The following is a 19,462-nucleotide window of genomic DNA, read 5'->3' as shown; positions in this document are numbered from 1 at the left end:
TTTTCAATCAGAGAACATAAATTTTAATTGTGTTAATATCAATGCATAAAAAATATATCAAACAGTGAATACATTTCATTTGGTGACATTTTCAATAACTGTGGATTCATTATTATTCATCGGATACCAAGTTTCTTGGATTTCGTAGAAAACTGGATACCACAAATTCTCATTAATAATTAGTTATAAATTTTCTATAAGAATGAATGCAAACCTTTGACAAAACCATGAAATCAAATACCCATGAAAATGCAAGTTTTCCTCAATCAACAAAAATTGGTACATACAAATATAAATGTGTAATTTGAAAAAAAAATTAAAAAAAATTCTAACTATCTTTACTTTTTGAGTGAAACTTTAAATTTCACATTTATAAATGGAAATACAAAATAACCTGAAATTTTAGTAAGATGAATATACGATTGTGATAACTGTAAAGTTTTAGGACAATCCTAGTTGATTTGAAAAAGTCATAAACCTTATTAAAGGTGACTATCAAAAGTTTATTACGACATGAAAATTCCAACTTTTTCACTTTTTGAGGGAAAACTTTAAATTTCCCATTTATAAATGGAAATACAAAATTACCTGACATTTTAGTAAGATTAATATATAATTGTGATAACTGTAGAGCTTTTGGACAATCCTAGTTGATTTGAAAAAGTTATAAACATTATTAAAGTTGACAATCAAAAGTTTTTCACAACCTGAAAATACTAACTATTTTTACTTGTCGCATGAAACTTTGAATTTCACATTTATGAATGGAAATACAAAATTACCTGACATTTTAGTAAGATTAATATATAATTGTGATAACTGTAGAGTTTTAGGACAATCCTAGTTAATTTGAAAAAGTCATAAACATTATTAAAGTTGACTATCAAAAGTTTTTCACAACCTGAAAATACTAACTATTTTTACTTGTCGCATGAAACTTTGAATTTCACATTTATGAAAGGAAAATGAAAAATTACCTGACATTTTAGTAAGATTAATATATAATTGTGATAACTGTAGAGTTTTAGGACAATTCTTGTTGATTTGAAAAAGTTATAAACATCATTAAAGTTGACTATCAAAAGTTTTTCACAACATGAAAATTCCAACTTTTTTACTTTTTGAGGGAAAACTTTAAATTTAACATTTATAAATGGAAATACAAAATAACCTGACATTTTAGTAAGATTAATATATAATTGTGATAACTGTAGAGTTTTATGACAATCCTAGTTGATTTGAAAAAGTCATAAACATTATTAAAGTTGACTATCAAAAGTTTTTCACAACATGAAAATACTAACTATTTTTACTTGTCGCATGAAACTTTGAATTTCACATTTATGAATTGAAATACAAAATTACCTGACATTTTAGTAAAATTAATAAACGATTGTGATAACTGTAAAGTTTAAGGACAATCCTAGTTGATTTGAAAAAGTTATAAACATCATTAAAGTTGACTATCAAAAGTTTATTACGACATGAAAATTCCAACTTTTTCACTTTTTGAGGGAAAACTTTAAATTTCCCATTTATAAATGGAAATACAAAATTACCTGACATTTTAGTAAGATAAATATATAGTTGTGATAACTGTAGAGCTTTTGGACAATCCTAGTTGATTTGAAAAAGTTATAAACATTATTAAAGTTGACAATCAAAAGTTTTTCACAACCTGAAAATACTAACTATTTTTACTTGTCACATGAAACTTTGAATTTCACATTTATGAATGGAAATACAAAATTACCTGACATTTTAGTAAGATTAATATATAATTGTGATAACTGTAGAGTTTTATGACAATCTTAGTTGATTTGAAAAAGTCATAAACATTATTAAAGTTGACTATCAAAAGTTTTTCACAACATGAAAATACTAACTATTTTTACTTGTCGGGTGAAACTTTAAATTTCACATTTATAAATGGAAATACAAATTAACCTGACATTTTAGTAAGATTTATATATAATTGTGATAACTGTAGAGTTTTACGACAATCCTAGTTGATTTGAAAAAGTTATAAACATCATTAAAGTTGACTATCAAAAGTTTATTACGACATGAAAATTCCAACTTTTTCACTTTTTGAGGGAAAACTTTAAATTTCACATTTTATGAATGGAAATACAAAATAACCTAACATTTTAGTAAGATTAATATATAATTGTGATAACTGTAATGTTTTAGGACAATCCTAGTTGATTTGAAAAAATTATAAACATTATTTAATGACTATCATAAGTTTTTCACGACAAGAAAATTGTAATATATTACATTTCATGTATATGTACCAAGTTGCACTTTAAAAATGAAATATCTATCTACACTGTATCTATACTTATTGTATGGTTTTCTGTATTAATCTAGCACTCACAAAGTCTACATTATTTTTGGTAAATATTTTTTTCATAATAACTGTTGTTTACATGTTCTTTCATTTTTTAAATTTAATTTCTGCTATACATAGCTTTAAATAAAATCATCATAAAAATAATACTTAACATGATTATTCCTAAATACAAAAAAAATAACTCTACTTTATGTATTTCCAATTACATTGTAAACATTCTACATTGATAAGGCACAATCATTTCAACCCCTCCAATTGACTTTGATCAATTTTTCCTTAAAATAAAATGACATAGAAACTATACACATATGAAATTATCAGAAGTATAGTCATCAAAAGTCTGGATCTTTCCTCTTCAAAATGTTAACTTCAGCTTCTGTAGCAGCACATAATTCACCATATTTCACATGTGCAAAAAAACACCCAAGCGTCTTCTAGTGTGTACAAATTAGATGATTTTCAGCTATTCTGAAAAGATAATAATATGAAAAATATAGTAATATAAAGATAAACAACTGCCTTGTTTAAATGTTTGTAGAAATTTGTAGTTTAGTACCACTCCATGGTGAGTTTTGCAGCTTCTGATTCATGGATGGAAAGCCTAAAACATTCTTTTCATATGCTATTCTGAATGCATAATTACTGACATCATTGCATCACAGGAACAAAACTGCCAAATTTTCATAGTCTTCTTTTTTTCTAATGTGTTTAATACAGCAATAATGTTATGAAAGATAAATGATGATGTCCATTTCTGTAAATAAAAAGTTTTTCCTTCTCATCAGTCCATAAATGTGTGAATAAAATCCTAACGAATATCATAGAATATAATATGTCATATAAGAACATAATACAAACATTGTTTGACCAGTATAAATTGTTTGTGTTTTGTTATTATAGAAAGCATGTCATATGTGAACATAATACAAACATGGTTTGACCTGTATTAATTGTTTTCTTTGAGGATGCATGTCATATAAGAAAATAATACAGACATTGTTTTCCGGTATAAATACAAAGATTATGGGGATAATTATAGAGAGTGCGGTGATTGATAAATAAAGTAAGGTGATAGGGTTTTATTATGTGGAGATATACATAGAGACTGTGGGGATAGATATAGAGAGTGGGGGATAGATATAGAGAGTGTGTGGTGATGGATATATTAAGTGAGGTGATTGATAAATAAAGTAAGGTGATAGGTGTTTATTATGTGAAGATATACATAGACTGTGGGGATAGATATAGTGTGTGGTGATTGATAATAAAGTAAGGTGATAGGTGTTTATTATGTGGAGATATACATAGAGACTGTGGGGGTAGATATATAGAGTATGGGAATAGATATAGAGAGTGCGTGGTGATGGATATATAAAGTAAGGTGATTGATATATAAAGTGTGGTGATTGATAAATAAAGTAAGGTGATAGGGTTTTATTATGTGGAGATATACATAGAGACTGTGGGGTAGATATAGAGAGTATGGGAATAGATATAGAGAGTGTGTGGTGATGGATAAATAAAGTGTGGTGATTGATATATAAAGTAAGGTGATTGATAAATAAAGTAAGGTGATAGGGTTTTATTATGTGGAGATATACATAGAGACTGTTGGAGTAGATATAGAGAGTATGGGAATAGATATAGAGAGTGTGTGGTGATTGATATATAAAGTAAGGTGATTGATATATAAAGTGTGGTGATTGATATATGAAGTGTGGTGATTGATAAATAAAGTAAGGTGATAGGGTTTTATTATGTGGAGATATACATAGAGACTGTGGGGATAGATATATAAAGTTTGGAGATAGATATATAAAGTGTTTTGACATACGAACAGTGAGGTGATAGATATATAAAGTGTGGTGATAGATATATATAGTGAGGTGATAGATATATAAAGTGTGGTGATAGATATATATAGTGTGGTGATAGATACATAAAGTGTGGTGATAGATACATAAAGTGTTGTGACATATGAACAGTGAGGTGATAGATGTATATAGTGTGGTGATAGATATATAAAGTGTTGTGATAGATATATAAAGTGTGGTGATAGATACATAAAGTGTTGTGACATATGAACAGTGAGGTGATACATATATAAAGTTTGGTGATAGATATATGAAGTGTTGTAAAATATGAACAGTGAGGTGATAGATATAAAAAGTGAGGTGATAGATACTTAAAGTGTAAGAAGCTTCTGTCCAAGTTTGGTAAAAATCTAGGATAGTTAATGAATCTAATAAATGTTTTGAAAACTTTAACTTTAACTGTATGTAATGTTAACTGGAAGAAAATCTAAGTCCATTTAAAAGTAAAATACAGACAAAATGGAGTTATTTTTTACAAAAATTACTTCTGGATACTATCTTATGATCATAAATAAACTTCTGTCTAAGTTTGGTACAAACCCAGGATAGTTTAAGAAAGTTATTAAAATTCTAAAAACTTTAACCACAGAGTGAATGTTATGTTTCCCTGCAGAAAAAACTAAGTCCATTTATAAGTAAAATACGGAAAAAATGGAATTTCATTTTTACAAAATTTACTTCTGGATACTATCTTATGATCATAAACAAGCTTCTGTCCAAATTTGGTAGAAATCCAGTATAGTTTAAGAAAGTTATTAAAATTTCAAAAACTTAAATCACACGGTATAGCTGACTTATATAAATCCTGAAACCAAATTTCAGAAATCCTTGTATTGTAGTTCCTGAGAAAAATGTGACGAAAATTTTCAACTTGGCTATCATGTGTAAAATCATACAAGTTTTACTGGGATCGGAATACCTCTTTTATGTTTCCCGCTTAAAACAGTGCAAATATGAGTTATGTTTCTTTGATGAATACCCGGATGAAAGTGTAAACATGGCGCTTCTGTTTGTTGAAAATCGTGTCAAAATCAGAGGAAATTTACGGAAATTACGAGAATTTGAAATGAGGGGACATTTTTTTTGGAAAGAATATGGAAGAATTGAAGCCAAACTAGTATACTTTTTTGACATAAAATGTTGTTTTATGTACAAAACACTTGGAATGGACATTGTTCAGTGTGAGGAATTTGTACAGCCTCATAAATTTTTGTCAAAATTTTGCCGTTTTGGGTTAAAAAAATTACGATTTGAGGTCAAAGAGCAGAATTTTAAGTATTTCACCAAAATAATGCCGAAAATTTGAAAATTTGATTATTTTTAATATGAAGAAAAAATTATCAAAACATGAAAAAAACTGTGAACACGTTAGTGAATGAAATAAATACACAAATAACTACAAACAAGTTTGTATTGGCATTTATTATGAAAATCTCCCACTTGAGTAATAGTAGCCAGGGAAGCCATCGTCTCAGAGTAGCTTCTGTCTGGGCAGCAATCGGTGAAAGGGTTAAAGCTCCAATCTCAATGCATTGCACTATTACTTACCTCAGACATAAATATGTTTTCCATCTGTACTTTATTAGCAGTGATAGTCTCTGGGCAGTTAGACAGGGAACCATACTCCTTCACTAGACACCTGGCATTCAGGGCATGTAGGTAGATATGTTGTCCATCGGAAGCTGAAAGTATATTTACATATATTTTAGTTTCTAAATTCTAATCATGAACTGTTATTTCAATATTCTACAGCTTTACACCATCAAAACCAACCTGGTAAACGACCATCAGCAGCAAAAGACGAATATATAACATACCTCTTCTTATTATGGCAGGTCATAATAGAAAGTTTATATTCTACGGTCACCTTTCTTGATTAAGTCAATTATATTTATAATACACCAGATTGTCTGATTGACACATTTATTATGAAATCTTGAATCTTTTAATAAACAGAAATCTTTTTAAAAGCTTACATCTTTTTGCTGTGCACCATGCATTATGCAATTTTCAAATAATGTTTATAACAAATAAAACATACCTTGATAAAAGTAGAAAGCATTGTCATTGAACTGTCTCTTTTTACTCTGCTAGTCTTCAGTAACGACTGGCATCTCTAGATATTCAGCTGCTTCCTCAACTGGTAAGGAATCAGGAAGAACATCAACAGGTGGTGACTGTCTTGGGTCCTGTGTATTGAATGTTCCTGGTAAATAATTCATAATTCCATTTGATACCTGAAAAAAATACCTATAGATTATTGTTGATCATGTCAACGAGATTGATTTTCTTGCTTGAGGTGGGATGGTGAAAGTGAGAAAAGCTATAGAGTTGAGATGACCAATGATATTAATCTGTTTATCGCTATTTAACATATGATGACCAATTTCATGTCAATTTCATTAGCAACGTCATATGCCTCCTTAGTTTCTAGCGAATAGCATGATATGAAAAATTCCCACAAAAAAAAGATCAAAGGAAAAATGCACAAAATAGCGATAATACAATTGATAATTTTTCTTTGAATTATCTGAAAACCTTTTCTTTCTGGTGAATTAAGATATCCAGAACAAAAATGAGCATTAAAGACAGCTGTACAGTACAGTGGGCTATAATAACTTCAATCCACTTCATTCTTGAACTCTGACAGATAATTGTCTCATTGTCAATCATACCGCATCTGCTTATACATGTAAATAGTGAAAGACCAGCAATAAACAGATCTCATAACACAGCAATATTAGAAAACAAGTAAGTTGTACATATCTACTGTTGTAAATATCTTTGGAACCATTTAAACATATTTCTATATTAGTTTTTGCTTAAACTATGTGTTAAACAATAAAATGAGAATGCCATGATAAAGAAAGTGATACTTAAATTGCCCTTTCATTTTTTGAATTCTCCCCAACAGTTTTAACTATTGGAGCCATGGTAGATATAATAAAGTATTTACCTTAGTAGATGGCAGCATTTTTGGTACAGACACAGCAGACTCTGGTATTTCTTCAGTTGAGGATTCTGATTCTGATCTACTGCTGCTGGTGTTACCTGGACCATCTGTTGTCTGCTGTCTTGTCTGGAATACAGTATTTAATTAAAAAGTTACATTGAGGAAGGTTAAAATGTATAGGGAGGCCTCTTTTCCTAAAATCAAATGTCAGATAGGTTGTGATAATTCAAGGATAACATTTATTCATTGCAGGGTTAACTAAAAGTGACCCAACTACTAAATGTTATTTTTGGAACAGCCCTTAGCAGATGTGTTGATTTGAATCTTTTGAAACTTCCTACCGCATGGGGCATTTTTGTTCCTTGAAACAGCTTCAATTTAGAAAATCACCTTTTTATATGAAAATTATCAAAGCAAAGCTGATTTGATACAACTCATGTCTTTGACTTTATTTATTTTTTGTTTTTCTTAATACCATTTATAAACAACAAACTTACATTCAGTAAATGGAGTGCAGAATCTATAAAAGCAACTTCTGATGTCTGAAAAATTAAACAAGATCAATTGAATTATAACCATGCAGAATTCTATACCAATTTTTTTTAAACAGTCAGAGCTCAGACATTAATAAGTCTGAATCTGCTTTTGACTCATAATGGTCTTAATTTGTAAGTTTTAGGATTTGTCTCCCTTTAATGCAAGACAAAATACGACTTTAATAAGTCAAATATTGTTAAGCAAGAAATAATTGACCAGAATCAAAAAGTTGTAAATATAGACTCCTACAAGTCGATAAGTTACCAAAATTGGTTAACTTCAAGACCCACGCATATTTATAAAAAGGTCATGCATCTAAATCAAATAATGACAACATTGAAAGCCAATGGTTTGTATTCTAAAGAAAAATATGAATAAGAGTCTAAAAAATCGGAGATAATGTTAATTAACCTTACAATGCAACCACCTGGAACCACACTTAATGAGGTAAAACATCTGTGTTAAGTAAGGATGTTTAATTAGATAATTAAATATAGATAGCTCAAGTCCTTGTGAACTCTCAGACAGGTTTTTACTGTCATAGGTTGTGTACTTTGGCCACCAAGTCAAATTAAGTTTTTTCATCAACATAAATAGACCTAAACAAGTCTGTCATTTTCTGACTAAGATAAGTCTAAAATTGAAAACACATTTTTATAATAAATACATGTTTTGACTTCTTTAAGTCAAAAACAGAAATGGACTCGCTTATGTCTGAGCTCTGACGGTTAAATAAGCTCACACTAGTGCTAGGGGCCAATTTGAACTAACAATTAGTTAGAGTTTTTTTTTCTCCCATATTAAATGTCTCACTGTGACTTCCAGATGAAGAACAGTAATAAAAACTATGTTCTTTTCTTATAACATGTATTTTGTTGTGTCTGTACTGATTTTGTGTCAGAGATGAATACCCCATATCCTTCTTTTTTCTATTATACTTCATATAATGCAAATTTAGCTAGATGCATATCTCATAGAAGAAACAACATATGCAATTTTTTGTTAGCAAATCTAATTAAGAAGAATCTATTCCGTTGTTCTTTTTTCAGGGAAGATTTCTTTGGAAAAAAATTAACTCAATTTCATCTGGGTACACCTGTAATATGAAGTTCAGCAACTATTTTCAGAACAACAATAACATAAATCCATTAAATAACTGATATATTTACCTCTGCATCTTTAAGTTTATTCTGTAATGTCAATCTTTCTGGTTCTACAACAAACTTCTGAATATCTTCCTCTGACATGGATAACAACTTGAGGAAGTTTGTTTTGTTTACATCATCTAAATTAAGAGTTAAACAAAATAAAATTCCAATTACTAATAATTTTATCTTCTTGTTGACTCCTGTGACCTATATCACTCAATCTATTCTGGATAATTTATAATTGATTGGTTATTATAGCAGATTACACATGTATGCAATTTTTTCAGTAACAGTTCCCTTAAAATATGTTATCGCAGAATAATTATTTGATGTCATACAAGTGTAACTATTTGGAAGTAGATATATTCTAATCATTTCAGCAAAATATATGTCTTTTTTCAGAAGTGGAAAGCACATGAGTAAAATTCTCTATGCAAAAAATACAACTCAGTTTTATAATGATTATATTGTGCAGTAATACTACACAACAGAGTTCTAAAATAAACCATAATTTTACCATGGTAAAAGCTCTTTGAAAAAACTGAAACCAAAGACCAATACCTTTATCGAGGCCAAGGTTCTCGTTCATGATTTGATCCTTGCTTCTATTAATGTATACTGTATTAAGTTGTATCTGAATGAACAACATGTACTATGATGATAAATTACTACCTGTGTAACTATGTATTTTTCCTTCCTTCTTCTCCCACACAGCTTTGGGCAAGGCATAAGTCATTCCTTTCTCTCTCCTCATCAGTGTCATTGTAACAGTCTCCCCTGTATTGTATTTATGAACCTCTTGTGTCACAACACTGTAAAAGAAGTTGAAGTATACTCTATATGTTCAAAACCTATGTCCAAACAATTAAAATGTTACATCTGTTAGATTCTTGTACAAGACAATAGCTTGATCTATTTTTTTTATCAAATATATATTCAACAAGAATATGTCCAAAGTACACGAATGCCCCATTCACTTTCATTGACCATGTTCAGTGGACCGTGAAATTGGGGTAAAAAATCTAATTTGGTATTATAATTAAAAAGATCATATCGTAGGGAACATGTGTATTAAGTTTCAAGTTCATTGAACTTCAACTTCTTCAAAAACTACCTTGACCAAAAACTTTAACCTGAAACTCTCACTATCAATTTCTATGTTTAATAGACCGTAAAATTGGGTTCAAAAATTAGTTTGGCATTAAAATTAGATATTAAAAATTCAGCAAATCAAATGATATTTTACCATATCAACAAACTGTTATAAAAAGCCCATGCTAACTTGCAAACATATATAAAAGCTGATTTAAAAAGAGGGACAAAAGATATTATAGGGACAGACAAACTCATAAATTGAAAATAAACTGACAAAGCCTAGCTAAAAATTAAAAAGACAAACAATATTAATAGAACACATGACAAAACATTGAAAACTAAAGAATAAGCAACACAAACCCTAACACAAACTAGGGGTGATCTCAGATGCTTCTGAAGGGTAAGCAGATCCTACTCCACATAACTTTCTAACGTATGGATACACAAATGGTTAATAAACAAAAAAAATAATATGAAATAGATCTATATAATACAGTATAAATCCCCCATTTATCAAAACCATGCCTCGCTAGTTGTTATGGACATCTGACCTGTAAAATACAGTATAAGAACACCATTTATCAAAACCATGCCTCGCTAGTTGTTATGGACACCTGACCAGTAAAATAAAGTAAAAAAACACCATTTATTTAAAACATGCCTCGCTAGTTGTTATGGACATTTGACCTGTAAAATACAGTATAAAAACACCATTTATCAAAACCATGCCTTGCTAGTTGTCATGGACATCTGACCAGTAAAATAAAGTATCAAAACACCATTTATCAAAAACCAGCCTTGCTAGTTGTCATGGACATCTGACCTGTAAAATACAGTATAAAAACACCATTTATCAAAACCATGCCTCGCTAGTTGTTATGGACATCTGACCTGTAAAATACAGTATAAAAACACCATTTATCAAAAACCAGCCTCGCTAGTTGTCATGGACATCTGACCAGTAAAATATAGTATCAAAACATTATTTATCAAAAACCAGCCTTGCTAGTTGTCATGGACATCTGACCTGTAAAATACAGTATAAAAACACCATTTATCAAAAACCAGCCTCGCTAGTTGTCATGGACATCTGACCTGTGAAATACAGTATAAAAACACCATTTATCAAAAACCAGCCTCGCTAGTTGTCATGGACATCTGACCTGTAAAATAAAGTATAAAAACACTATTTATATAAAATATGCCTGGCTAGTTGTTATGGACATCTGACCTGTAAAATACAGTACAAAAACACCATTTATCAAAACCACGCCTTGCTAGTTGTCATGGACATCTGACCAGTAAAATAAAGTATCAAAACACCATTTATCAAAAACCAGCCTTGCTAGTTGTCATGGACATCTGACCTGTAAAATACAGTATAAAAACACCATTTATCAAAACCATGCCTCGCTAGTTGTTATGGACATCTGACCAGTAAAATAAAGTATAAAAACACCATTTATCAAAAAACCAGCCTTGCTAGTTGTCATGGACATCTGACCTGTAAAATACAGTATAAAAACACCTTTTATCAAAACCATGCCTCGCTAGTTGTTATGGACATCTGACCTGTAAAATAAAGTATCAAAACACCATTTATCAAAACCATGCCTCGCTAGTTGTTATGGACATCTGACCTGTAAAATACAGTATAAAAACACCATTTATCAAAAACCAGCCTCGCTAGTTGTCATGGACATCTGACCAGTAAAATAAAGTATCAAAACATTATTTATCAAAAACCAGCCTTGCTAGTTGTCATGGACATCTGACCTGTAAAATACAGTATAAAAACACCATTTATCAAAAACCAGCCTCGCTAGTTGTCATGGACATCTGACCAGTAAAATAAAGTATAAAAACACCATTTATCAAAAACCAGCCTTGCTAGTTGTCATGGACATCTGACCTGTAAAATACAGTATAAAAACACCTTTTATCAAAACCATGCCTCGCTAGTTATTATGGACATCTGACCTGTAAAATACAGTATAAAAACACAATTTATCAAAAACCAGCCTCGCTAGTTGTCATGGACATCTGACCAGTACAATAAAGTATCAAAACATTATTTATCAAAAACCAGCCTTGCTAGTTGTCATGGACATCTGACCTGTAAAATACAGTATAAAAACACCATTTATCAAAACCATGCCTCGCTAGTTGTTATGGACATCTGACCTGTAAAATACAGTATAAAAACACCATTTATCAAAAACCAGCCTCGCTAGTTGTCATGGACATCTGACCTGTAAAATAAAGTATAAAAACACTATTTATATAAAATATGCCTGGCTAGTTGTTATGGACATCTGACCTGTAAAATACAGTACAAAAACACCTTTTATCAAAACCAGCCTCGCTAGTTGTCAAGGACATCTGACCAGTAAAATAAAGTATAAAAACACCATTTATCAAAATCCAGCCTCGCTAGTTGTCATGGACATCTGACCTGTAAAATACAGTATAAAAACACCATTTATCAAAACCATGCCTCGCTAGTTGTTATGGACATCTGACCAGTAAAATAAAGTATAAAAACACCATTTATCAAAAACCAGCCTCGCTAGTTGTCATGGACATCTGACCAGTAAAATAAAGTATAAAAACACCATTTATCAAAAACCAGCCTTGCTAGTTGTTATGGACATCTGACCTGTAAAATACAGTATAAAAACACCATTTATCAAAAACCAGCCTCGCTAGTTGTCATGGACATCTGACCTGTAAAATAAAGTATAAAAACACTATTTATATAAAATATGCCTGGCTAGTTGTTATGGACATCTGACCTGTAAAATACAGTACAAAAACACCTTTTATCAAAACCAGCCTCGCTAGTTGTCAAGGACATCTGACCAGTAAAATAAAGTATAAAAACACCATTTATCAAAATCCAGCCTCGCTAGTTGTCATGGACATCTGACCTGTAAAATACAGTATAAAAACACCATTTATCAAAACCATGCCTCGCTAGTTGTTATGGACACCTGACCAGTAAAATAAAGTAAAAAAACACCATTTATTTAAAACATGCCTCGCTAGTTGTAATGGACATTTGACCTGTAAAATACAGTATAAAAACACCATTTATCAAAACCATGCCTTGCTAGTTGTCATGGACATCTGACCAGTAAAATAAAGTATCAAAACACCATTTATCAAAAACCAGCCTTGCTAGTTGTCATGGACATCTGACCTGTAAAATACAGTATAAAAACACCATTTATCAAAACCATGCCTCGCTAGTTGTTATGGACATCTGACCAGTAAAATAAAGTATAAAAACACCATTTATCAAAAACCAGCCTTGCTAGTTGTCATGGACATCTGACCTGTAAAATACAGTATAAAAAACCTTTTATCAAAACCATGCCTCGCTAGTTGTTATGGACATCTGACCTGTAAAATACAGTATAAAAACACCATTTATCAAAAACAAGCCTCGCTAGTTGTCATGGACATCTGACCAGTAAAATAAAGTATCAAAACATTATTTATCAAAAACCAGCCTTGCTAGTTGTCATGGACATCTGACCTGTAAAATACAGTATAAAAACACCATTTATCAAAAACCAGCCTCGCTAGTTGTCATGGACATCTGACCTGTAAAATACAGTATAAAAACACCATTTATCAAAAACCAGCCTCGATAGTTGTCATGGACATCTGACCTGTAAAATAAAGTATAAAAACACTATTTATATAAAATATGCCTGGCTAGTTGTTATGGACATCTGACCTGTAAAATACAGTATAAAAACACCATTTATCAAAACCATGCCTTGCTAGTTGTCATGGACATCTGACCAGTAAAATAAAGTATCAAAACACCATTTATCAAAAAGCAGCCTTGCTAGTTGTCATGGACATCTGACCTGTAAAATACAGTATAAAAACACCATTTATCAAAACCATGCCTCGCTAGTTGTTATGGACATCTGACCAGTAAAATAAAGTATAAAAACACCATTTATCAAAAACCAGCCTTGCTAGTTGTCATGGACATCTGACCTGTAAAATACAGTATAAAAAACCTTTTATCAAAACCATGCCTCGCTAGTTGTTATGGACATCTGACCTGTAAAATACAGTATAAAAACACCATTTATCAAAAACAAGCCTCGCTAGTTGTCATGGACATCTGACCAGTAAAATAAAGTATCAAAACATTATTTATCAAAAACCAGCCTTGCTAGTTGTCATGGACATCTGACCTGTAAAATACAGTATAAAAACACCATTTATCAAAAACCAGCCTCGCTAGTTGTCATGGACATCTGACCTGTAAAATACAGTATAAAAACACCATTTATCAAAAACCAGCCTCGATAGTTGTCATGGACATCTGACCTGTAAAATAAAGTATAAAAACACTATTTATATAAAATATGCCTGGCTAGTTGTTATGGACATCTGACCTGTAAAATACAGTATAAAAACACCATTTATCAAAAACAAGCCTCGCTAGTTGTCATGGACATCTGACCAGTAAAATAAAGTATCAAAACATTATTTATCAAAAACCAGCCTTGCTAGTTGTCATGGACATCTGACCTGTAAAATACAGTATAAAAACACCATTTATCAAAAACCAGCCTCGCTAGTTGTCATGGACATCTGACCTGTAAAATACAGTATAAAAACACCATTTATCAAAAACCAGCCTCGATAGTTGTCATGGACATCTGACCAGTAAAATAAAGTATCAAATCACCATTTATCAAAAAACAGCCTCGCTAGTTGTCATGGACATCTGACCTGTAAAATACAGTATAAAACACCTTTTATAAAAACCAGCCTCGCTAGTTGTCATGGACATCTGACCAGTAAAATAAAGTATAAAAACACCATTTATCAAAATCCAGCCTCGCTAGTTGTTATGGACATCTGACCAGTAAAATAAAGTAAAAAAACACCCTTTATTAAAAACATGACTCGCTAGTTGTTATGGACATTTGACCTGTAAAATACAGTATAAAAACACCATTTATCAAAAACCAGCCTCGCTAGTTGTCATGGACATCTGACCAGTAAAATGAAGTATCAAAACATTATTTATCAAAAACCAGCCTTGCTAGTTGTCTTGGACATCTGACCTGTAAAATACAGTATAAAAACACCATTTATCAAAACCATGCCTCACTAGTTGTTATGGACATCTGACCTGTAAAATACAGTATAAAAACACCATTTATCAAAAACCAGCCTCGCTAGTTGTCATGGACATCTGACTAGTAAAATAAAGTATAAAAACACCATTTATCAAAACCATGCCTCGCTAGTCGTCATGGACATCTGACCTGAAAAATACAGTATAAAAACACCATTTTTCAAAACCATGCCTTGCTAGTTGTCATGGACATCTGACCAGTAAAATAAAGTATCAGATCACCATTTATCAAAAAACAGCCTCGCTAGTTGTCATGGACATCTGACCAGTAAAATAAAGTATCAAAACATTATTTATCAAAAACCAGCCTTGCTAGTTGTCATGGGCATCTGACCTGTAAAATACAGTATAAAAACACCATTTATCAAAACCATGCCTCGCTAGTTGTTATGGACATCTGACCTGTAAAATACAGTATAAAAACACCATTTATCAAAACCAGGCCTTGCTAGTTGTTATGGACATCTGACCTGTAAAATACAATATAAAAACACTATTTATCAAAAACCAGCCTCGCTAGTTGTCATGGACACCTGACTTGTTATATACAATAGTAAAAAAAAACATTTATCAAAAACATGCCTCGGTAGTTGTAATAGGCATCTGACCTATATTGTTACATTGTATATACAGCAGGCAACCCAATTGATAAGGAACATGCCTCTCTAGTTGTTGTGGACATCCTAAATAAAGAATGAAACACCATTAATAAAAAACATACCTCAGTAGTTGTCATGGACATCTGATCTCCAAAATAAAGTTCAAAAACATTTATCAAGAACATGTCTGGCTTGTAGTTGTTAACATCTAACCTCTTACATGCAGTGTATATCCCTATTTGACAAGATCACGTCTGGCTTGTATTCGTTTACATCTGACCTCTTACATGCAGCATATATCTCCATTTGTCAAGACCATGTCTCAGTAGGTGTGTTGAAATCTGACCTCCTAAATAAAGTTTAAAAACATTGTTAATCAAGAAGATGTCTAGCTAGTTGTCATAGACATCTGATCTCCTTAATTTTTAAGCTAAATACAGTATATACACCCTATTTAGGAAAAATATGCCTGGGTTGTTGTCCACCTAAAAGGTGTAACAAGATTGCTTCCCTGAGCAAATGTGGAAGGTACTTAGTTAGGCATTAGTGGTTGAGCTAAGGAAGTACTGCTTTAGCTCAGTCAGTTAATGTGCTGCCTTGTGATACAGAAGTTCCAGGGTTGTGTCCCGGTGAAGGCAAGCATTTTTTAACACAAATTCATGTTGTTACATCAGTATAAAAAAAAACTTTTATTTCCAACATGTAGTGTTTCCTACAGATGGTTTTGGCGTGTAATGGCGCCCTGCTGCGATTTCTCGACGCCCTGCCCTTTTCAGGAAATAAATTTGGCGCCCTGCCCTAATTTTGTCGAAATTTCTGACGCCATGCCTTTATCGTCATAATTAACAACCGGTACTAAAAGACATATTTTATGAATACCGCTTGAGTTATTTCTCTTCAAACGTAAACAAAAGTTCACTAGGACCCCATTTTGTAATCGATTTCGTAATCAGCTGATTAGCAAACTGCAATAGATTGAATAGTGAATACAGTTACTAATCATGCCATCAACAAATCGGATGAAGCGAAAACGGGACGAAGAAATTGAGAAACGGGCCGCAAAATGCAGAAAGCTTTTATCATTTTTTTCAAAGGTTTGTAGATTGTTATTACAAAATGTCTCAGTTCTGACCTCCTAAATACAGTGCAAAAAGCAAACCAGGCCTTGTTAGTTTTCAGATTTATGTGGCCATTCCGTATTTAGCCAAATTTTACCCATCTCCCTTGCCTTTCGATACCCCTGTGAAGGCTTTTCTTTTCCTTCAATTGTAAGCCCAGACGGTCAACGATTCAACACGTCTTGTAAGACAGATGTCCATACATGTATGCAACTGCAAGTTTTGGGGACGAGAAATTTTAAAATGAAATTCATGGCACCATGATCTCCGGTTACCTAAGTTGGCGCCCAATAACTAAAACCTTTCTTTGAATACATGTTATCTTCATACAATGACTGAGAAGTTGTGTCCATGTTACTTAATCATCTATTGTTGTCTAAACACATCTTTTCAAATGTACAACTTTTCCCCGCTTCAAACTGTTTCGCCATTTTGTGTGCTCTTTGATAAAAACTATGTTTCAGTCCCGTATACTGTAGTCTTATTCTATCTCCAACAAAAAAGAGTTCAGAAAGTAGGCGTGTTTTATTTCAAGTAGGCGGGACCAAAAACCTGCCTCAGTAGTTGCCGGCCTCACTAGTTCCGAAATAGTGCTCTCCTGTTGACATTTGACAGGGGAATATTATAAGTAAGGAGAGAGAAACCAATGCTAATATGATGGAAAGATATTGTAGCAGTTAGGATTATTATGTCATAATTATTTCCCTTGTTTAAAACTATAAATTTCATATTTCTTATTTAAGAATTTACATGAAGTTTATTCCGTATATATTTGTTAAATTACATGGATTTCGCTTTTTGAATTCATTGGTTAAATATATTTATCTTAATTGTGTAACGTGTAACCGGGCGATCAATGGATCCGTATCTGAATAAATCAGGATTTCAAGTGTTCACCTCAATTTTCACCACAACCAGTTGTCCTATTCAAAACAATTAACACATCCTTAAATTGATTGACAATAAAAACTATATACACAGCACAATGCACATAATCAAAATGCAAGGTGAAATACATCATTCCCAATGCATAAACACAATGTTTCATAACAGGATATATATACACAATGTCACTATGCAATCACTATGCAACATGTATCAGACCGATTTATTCACAATGTCACTGACATATCACTATGCAACATGCACTGATACGGCCCTTTATTATACAATGTCACCAACAGATTACTTTGCAACATGCATCGAGTAAGTATCACACAAAACGTATGAAAACAAAATCACATGTATACAACTTCTATTTACAACGTCCACCAATATTTAATATCACCTTGTTAGTCTACAACTAACCACAATAACACAATGACACAATTACACTTGCACAATGTTTCAATTCACAAGGAATATTTATATATAAACACAGCTTCACTCACGCACTAACTATCACTTTGAGTTCCCACACAATGAATATTATCCAACTGGTAAGGTTTAACACAGTGCACTTTCACTAATACACTTCCACAATATTACAACTTGCAACACCAGCAAGTAAATACCTTGTATTCTCACTAATACAAATCTATGAAGTATTCACACTTCCACATAGTACAACTTGCAACACCAGCAAGTATACACCTTGTATTCTCATTAATACAAATCACTTATATATATCAGATTCACTTTATACATTGTATCACAATCACTATTGCAACATCCACATATAAATCCGAACACTGTTTATATATCCTTTGGAATCGCTTATTTCACTCTACTTACCAGTTGGAATATTCAATCCTGATGTTAACACTTCAACGGTCCACATATAACTGACAAAGTTTCTCTGTCTTGAGCTGCCTTATATACTACGATATGGAACGGTCCATTATACTTGAAGGGGTGAAAATCAAGACTATACCAAAATTAGGGGTGTTTTAAGTAATAGATGGTGCTCCAACTATGGAGAAACTTGTATACATATAGAAACACAATTAACAGGGAAAGACAACTGGAGTTTCACATCAAAATAAATATACTATGACCGATTTTCGTTACACTACCCACGCCTCAAAAATGACTCCTTGAATATATCTGACATGCTGATAAATCATCTATCAAAGTGGTCATTTTTCATACCCGAACTCTTACCATAGTGCAGTCACTATTTCCATTGGACATATCTGCTGACCACAACGTCAGCCTACCATTTTGTCCATCAGGTCTTAACTGATGACATCACAAGGCACAACCCGTAGAAACAAAGTCTACCTATGTCCTAATTCCTGTCAGCCATATCAAAACACATTAAACTTTCTTCCTATACACAAACACTATTCACCGGATTTATCCTTTTGTCTGAATAAAACTTTTTAAAACTTCCCACTTCAAAATATCTGTTTCCAACATAAACCTTTTCCTATAAAACGTCTGTAATTTTGAGCGTCACTGCCAAAGAATAAACTTAAAAGGTCCTTAACAAATTTTGCCTCTGCAGCGGCCCCAAGGAGCCTACTCTTAACGAAATCTGCAGGAGGGGTCTTTTACATGCACAGGGCGTGACATGTGCCTGTACATGGGGCCTCGACTTTAACGTCCCCATCCGACGGACTCAAATTAACTATGTACACTATATATACACTACAAAACTACAA

General features: G+C 32.0%; 1 protein-coding gene across 5 annotated transcripts; it reads right to left on the bottom strand.

The window, feature by feature from the left end:
- LOC134699938 (E3 ubiquitin-protein ligase RNF10-like) lies at nt 1–17,353 on the bottom strand. 5 transcript variants are annotated; one of them, XM_063561337.1, is made up of 9 exons: nt 17,132–17,349; nt 15,959–16,087; nt 9,541–9,680; nt 8,890–9,005; nt 7,681–7,725; nt 7,187–7,309; nt 6,272–6,467; nt 5,779–5,912; nt 1–2,824 (listed from the first exon to the last, which is right to left on the bottom strand). In XM_063561337.1, exons 2-7 carry the CDS (start codon nt 16,042–16,044, stop codon nt 6,321–6,323), a joined length of 657 nt encoding a protein of 218 aa, XP_063417407.1. In that variant the 5' UTR covers nt 16,045–16,087; nt 17,132–17,349; the 3' UTR covers nt 1–2,824; nt 5,779–5,912; nt 6,272–6,320. The 5 variants fall into 5 exon arrangements, with proteins under 5 accessions (XP_063417407.1, XP_063417409.1, XP_063417408.1 ...); XM_063561339.1 differs by lacking the exon at nt 15,959–16,087 and having other exon boundaries at nt 17,187–17,353; XM_063561338.1 differs by lacking the exon at nt 15,959–16,087 and having other exon boundaries at nt 17,132–17,347.
- Nucleotides 17,354–19,462: the final 2,109 nt, after the last annotated feature.

Source organism: Mytilus trossulus, unplaced genomic scaffold (genome assembly GCF_036588685.1).
Source record: "Mytilus trossulus isolate FHL-02 unplaced genomic scaffold, PNRI_Mtr1.1.1.hap1 h1tg000103l__unscaffolded, whole genome shotgun sequence".
NCBI lineage: Eukaryota > Metazoa > Mollusca > Bivalvia > Mytilida > Mytilidae > Mytilus > Mytilus trossulus.
The sequence above is the reverse complement of the archived record's forward strand: the minus strand, read 5'-3'. Positions and strand labels throughout refer to the sequence as shown.

Coding starts and splice junctions, on each gene's coding strand:
- LOC134699938 (XM_063561337.1), bottom strand. CDS start 16,044: ATGGAGATATATGCTGCATGTAAGAGGTCAGATGTAAACGAATACAAG. Junction 9,681..15,958: donor AATAGGGATATACACTGCAT/GTAAGAGGTTAG, acceptor CTTCTTTTACAG/TGTTGTGACACAAGAGGTTC. Junction 7,726..8,889: donor ATAAACTTAAAGATGCAGAG/GTAAATATATCA, acceptor TTAATTTTTCAG/ACATCAGAAGTTGCTTTTAT.